This window comes from Nematolebias whitei, chromosome 3 (assembly GCF_014905685.2).
Source record: "Nematolebias whitei isolate Nwh7 chromosome 3, NemWhi1, whole genome shotgun sequence".
NCBI classification, from domain to species: Eukaryota; Metazoa; Chordata; class Actinopteri; order Cyprinodontiformes; family Rivulidae; genus Nematolebias; species Nematolebias whitei.
The window spans coordinates 4,004,183-4,009,752 of NC_056500.1; the positions used below are offsets into that span (position 1 = coordinate 4,004,183).

General features: G+C 42.7%; 1 protein-coding gene across 1 annotated transcript in view; it reads right to left on the bottom strand.

The window, feature by feature from the left end:
• LOC119430400 (survival motor neuron protein-like) overlaps positions 1–5,231 on the bottom strand; it is a 6,366-nt gene extending 1,135 nt beyond the window's left edge. The window contains exons 1-6 of the mRNA XM_037697804.1: positions 5,223–5,231; positions 4,126–4,239; positions 3,804–3,983; positions 3,366–3,563; positions 639–746; positions 162–302 (exon numbers count right to left, since the gene is read on the bottom strand). Of these exons, the coding sequence (XP_037553732.1) occupies positions 162–302; positions 639–746; positions 3,366–3,563; positions 3,804–3,983; positions 4,126–4,239; positions 5,223–5,231 (750 nt within the window). The remainder of the gene's footprint in view (positions 1–161; positions 303–638; positions 747–3,365; positions 3,564–3,803; positions 3,984–4,125; positions 4,240–5,222) is intronic.
• Between the last annotated feature and the right edge of the window lie 339 nt (positions 5,232–5,570).

Sequence of the window (5,570 nt, forward strand, 5' to 3'; positions counted from 1 at the left end):
CTTCAAACAGGTGTGACCTTCAAACAGGTGTGAGCTTCAAACAGGTGTGACCTTCAAACAGGTGTGACCTTCAAACAGGTGTGACCTTCAAACAGGTGTGAGCTTCAAACAGGTGTGAGCTTCAAACAGGTGTGAGGTGCAGTGAATGACTCGTTGCTGACCATGTAGCTGCCGGTGTGGAAACCACACATGTACCACTGCATCAACATGTTGGTGATGGAGTCCAAGTCCAGAGAAATGGAGGCATCTCTGCCGCAGAACGCCCAGGTGGGAGGAGGCGGGGGAAAGAAAGACGAAGGTCCCTGAAATAAAACAACTCAGATTTTTAATAAATCTGTCTGATGAATATTCTTAAGGACAATAAGTTAATTTGTTTCAAACATGTTGCAGCTGACAACGATCTGTAATGAACTGCAGTAATATTTCAAACAGAAAAGGATCCTTTTGGTAAAATTTAATTAAAACCATGAAAGTCCCAAAAACCTGATTCTTACAGCGATGAGTGTTTCTGACACCGACGCATATCAATAAAAACCATCAATATTAACATTTAAAGCTACTTCAAAGTGTCTTAAACACACTTTTATTGTAAGAAATAAAGGTATTAAAATGATTTGGTAGACATGAGTCAGATTTACCCCGGAGCTCATGTGAGGAAACGGAGGGACGTCGTCGTTCGTCTGTTCGTCTCTCTGCTCCAGTTGTTCCTGCTTCACTTGATTCTGACTCCCGGGTCTAATTTTCACCTGCAAATAATAAAATTGCAAGTTTAAGATTAATCCTCGTCCTCCATGCTGCAGATAGTTCATATAAAACCTGATTGTTGCCTCAGTTCAGTTTCTCGTGAAAAACTCTAGATGAAAAGTTAAAAAAAAAAAAACGAACGACAAAAATAAACTGCTTTTAATACAAATCTGGTGAATTAAGAACTTTTTTTTGTTTAGATACAACTGGGTTTGAAACTCTGACATCAACCTGACAAATGTCCTGGAAAACGTGAGACTGGATCATCAGATCTGCTGCTTCCTGCAGAGCAGCTTGGTGACGAGCTTCTTCTACAAGCAGGGCGCCCCACGCTGTCAACAGAACCGAGCGCCACCCCGTCGACAAAAATCACGAAAGATACGAGCAACGCTCTGCCAAGGCAGGGAAACCAAGAGAAACGCTGTGCGTGAAACAAAAACTTTCTCTAGGAAAGTCCCGATGATGGTGAAGTGCTCAGCTCTCTGACGGAAGCGCAGGTCTCTCTTGTAAACGAGTCCTCGAGGCTCAACGGGATTAACCCGTCTAAACAAAGGCTGAATGAAAAGGTTCTGTCTGCTGGTACCAGGTCCAGGAGGGAAACGCAGACCTTCCTCTCCAGCTCCTCCTCAGGGGTTCCAAGATAATCCCAGCCCAGAGAGGATGTTTTGTGTAATCCCTCCACGTGTTCTGGCTCTGCTTCGGGGGCTCCTCCTAGTGGAACAGAGGTGCTCCTGACCGCAGGAATCACCGCAAGATGGCCGCCAAGGCTAATTTCAAACAGACGTAAGTCGGCAGTTTTTAGACGTATTCAGCTGCAATGCCCAACAGCACACAGTCAAAGCAACAAGTTAAAACGGCTCAACGTGACAGTCCCTGTCCAAGTTTCTCCAGGAACCTTCTAGTTTTATTTATTGCTTCAGTGTTCGGACGACGACTGCGAGAGCTCTGCACAAACATTCCAATGTCCCTGGATTGTTGGTCGGTACACAAATGGCAAATAACGAACTTTGAACGGGCCCTAAAATCCTCCAGAGAGGCGCCCAGCTCTCGGATCCAGAATCTGGTTCTTTCAGTCATGATCCACGATTCCCCAGACCCTGAAGGACAAACTGCTCACACTAGGACTAAGCACCTCCATTTGCAACTGGGTCCTGGACTTCTTAACAAACGGACCACAGTCTGTGAGGATCCACAACTCCTCCTCCTCCACCACAACCCTCAGCACTGGCTCTCCTCAGGGCTGTGTGCTGAGCCCTCTTCTGTTCACTCTGCTCACGTATGACTGTGCACCCACCCATCCAGGCTGTCACATTGTAAAGTTTGCAGATGATACAGATGTGGTGGGACGCACCACGAACAACGATGAGTCTGGCTACAGGCAGGAGAGCTGGTGCATGTCATGACGCCCCATGTCACGTCCAGGGGCCTCCGTCCCATTTTTCTTAGAGACACACGCTGCTTGCTCCCTCACTATCCATCATTCGATTCAAACTATCTTATACTACCATCCAGTGGTCGCAAAAAGGTACTACACACAAAATTACTTTTTTGTTTCTTAAATTTGACAATAATTACTAATTATTGTCAAATTTCAAACAATATTATCGTTTATCGCAATAATTTCTGAGACAATCACCCAGCAAAACTTTTTATCGTGACAGGCCTAGTACCACATGTGGTGCATATGACAAAGAAACTTGAATCCTTGGATCCACATCTTGAGCATCTGTAACAAAGACTCAAATCAACCCGCAGGCTCCTCAGGAAAACAACGTGAACTTTTCATGTATATGAATGTTTCTGCTCAGTGCCTGAAACGACTTCTGTTGTGACGGTGCTATATAAAGAAATTGAACTGAACATTATGATCGCAGGGGAGGGTTGGCGTGTAGACTGGAGCAACAGCCTCATTACTATAGAGGAGGTTCTGACCCGTCGATCCACCTCCCCCTCCTACCATCATTCAGGAACAAGACTTCCAGGTTCCTGAAGCCGTCCGCTGGAGATCAACGTAAACACCAGGAACAAAGTTTTTTATCAACGTTCTCTTTTCAAACATCCAAACCGGACTTACGTTCGACCCGTTTTCAACTTGAGAAATGATTTTTAAGTCCTTACTGATGAAGACTCACCGTGGAGACGTTCTGGTCATTCCTCCATGCTGAACTCTTCTCTCCTCCCTGTTCTCCCTGGTTCTTCTCCTTCCTCAAGTCAAAGGAACTGCTGGCAGGACTGGATCCCCTGCTGCCCTACAGAACCAACACACGGGTCAGGTTTCTTTTCGACATAAACCCTTGTTTTACACAGGTCGTTTATAAATTCTGCTAATCCAGATTAAACCTCGGTTATTCTGGGTTTCACCTCACAAACTTCAGCCTTTGGTTTTAGTGTTCGGAACAAACCAGAAGAATATTTACTGTATTTTTAACAACTTTATTAAGCTTCATGATGATTTATTTCTGTCCTGACATGAGGTTTTATTTTCACACATCAGTAAACTTCATTAACAACGTTCACTCCAAAGAGTTTAACAGATTTAAAACAGTTTGAAGCAATTTAATCTGAGCTAAAGCAAAATAAAGTCCATTCAGTAAAGTTTAAACTTCAGCATGGTCAACGACCTTTGTGTTGGTGGCAGCTCCGATCGGACCGCGGAGCTCTTCCGGTCTCAGAAGGTCATCGACGTCCAGCTCATCCTCGTTGTTGTAGATGTTGTAGCGAACACGACAGCGCTGACCTTTGACCCACAGAACCACAGCAGGATAAACCAAACCGTCCTCTGAATACACGGCCCGACAAGGAGCGCCAGGCTTCCAGTCCTGAACGCACAAACCCAACAGAAACACGTTACTTCATAAATTCAACTTAAATCATAAGTTTAGAAATACCTGTGAAATGAAGGCGTCTTTATAAAGTTTACATTTAGAAGTTGTTTATTAATGATTGTGATGCCCATAAAACAAATATATATAAAAAAAATTCACATTCTTGACTTTAAAACAATTTAAACCCATGTATGAACCAATTAGAGCTTAAAATGTGGTTGTAAATGTTTCAACCTGATGGTCGGGGTTGGGCGTCTCGCAGAGACTCTGGAGCGAGCTCAGCTCCACGTCCTCCTCATTGTTGTAACCAATGAACCGAACTCTGCAGCGTTCGCAGTTCACCGCCACTACCGTCGCCGGGTAGAGCTTACCGTCCTCAGACCAGACCGCCCGACACTGAGCTCCCACCTCCCACTACCGGACGGAGGAACAAAACCACATCATTCATCAGGAGTAAAAAGAGCAAAGAGCTGTCAGGGTGCGTTCTGCTGGAGGAGGACAAATTATGAATTCAGAGCAGAATGTTTCCCAGTAGGGACGACTGGACTGCTGTTACCTTTAACTTCATGCTGGAGGAGTCCTCTGCCGGTGGACAGGCTGTGTATTCGTCCCATTTGTCCTCCTGAGACTTGTCCATCGTCTCCTCAGTTGTTTCAGGTGGTTCGACGTCCTGCACAAAAGAACAATTAACTTATATATATTTTTTTTTATGAGCTCCTGATATATGCTGATGCTGCAGATACGCCGTATTGTTTTACATTATTAGTGTTTAGATCTTTTAGTGTGCTGTTTGGTGTTCATTTAGCGTATATCTTAGATCCTTATATACCGCTTCTTTTTATGATTTATATTTTTGCTATTTTTTTGGTGTAACTGGGACCCGAGTACATAATTTTGTTCCACCTCATGCACCACATGTGATGTGAATGACAATGAACTTGATATAGAGATTTGAACAGGGTTTAATCTCGAATTGAAAAATAGTTTTAGGTCTTGAGAGTAAAAACAAACAAAAAGGACTTTATCTTTCCAGAAACATAAAAAATAAAACGACCTGCTCTTTTGATGTTCCTGGATTTTTCCTCAGTCTGAGTTACAACAACCTTCGTGCCAGAATCCTCCTGCAGACACAAAACATTAACAATAAAAACCGAAAACTGGCTAAATTCAAATTAACACCGTTTGTCTCAACGTTTAACTGTCGGCCTCTTCAAAAAGAAACGTAAAGCTACATGCTAGCTGCTAAGCTAACACGTTAGCAACACTCGAACCTTTCCCGCGGTTCCTGTTCAACATTAATTTCCGTCATGGCGGTTCACACTAACACACCTGACCACGGTGAGAAATATTCACGTAGCACATTTGTAAAGCTCACCTGAGTTGAACATATATTTCCGGTGAAACACTTCAAAACAAAAGTACGCTTCTTATTTTTTTTTCTTCTGAAGGGGAAGAGTTGGCGCTACTGCTTCCGGTCAACGGCAGGAGCAGAAAAGGGGCGGGGCTAATGGTGCTTCAACGGCAATCTGGGAATGTGCGACTTCATCGGGCTTGTTTTTTTTTTTTAAATATTATATTTTAAATATAATAATAATTTATTCAATTTGTACTGCACTTTATATTTTTCTCAAAGTGCTACAATATAAATCCTACATTGGCCATTGTTGCAGTAGACTGTTAGTTTATTTTGTACACTTATTGCATGCTTTAGTATTTCTTGTTTAGTTTTTGTTTGTTTGTTTTTAGGGAGTCAAATCGGTTCTTCTCATCCTAAACATTTCATTGCATCATCGACCTTGTGTTACTGCATATCAATCAACCTTTATTTCTACAGGTAAATCCCATTGAGCCTCGAGGACTCATTTACAAGAGAGACCTGATTTCAACAAAGAAAGATGACAACAATGGACAACAGCAACAACAATAAACAGTTATAAAAAAAGCATACTACAGTTTTTTTTTTTTTAACAAATAGGATGGCTAAAAGGAAAAGGTAACACA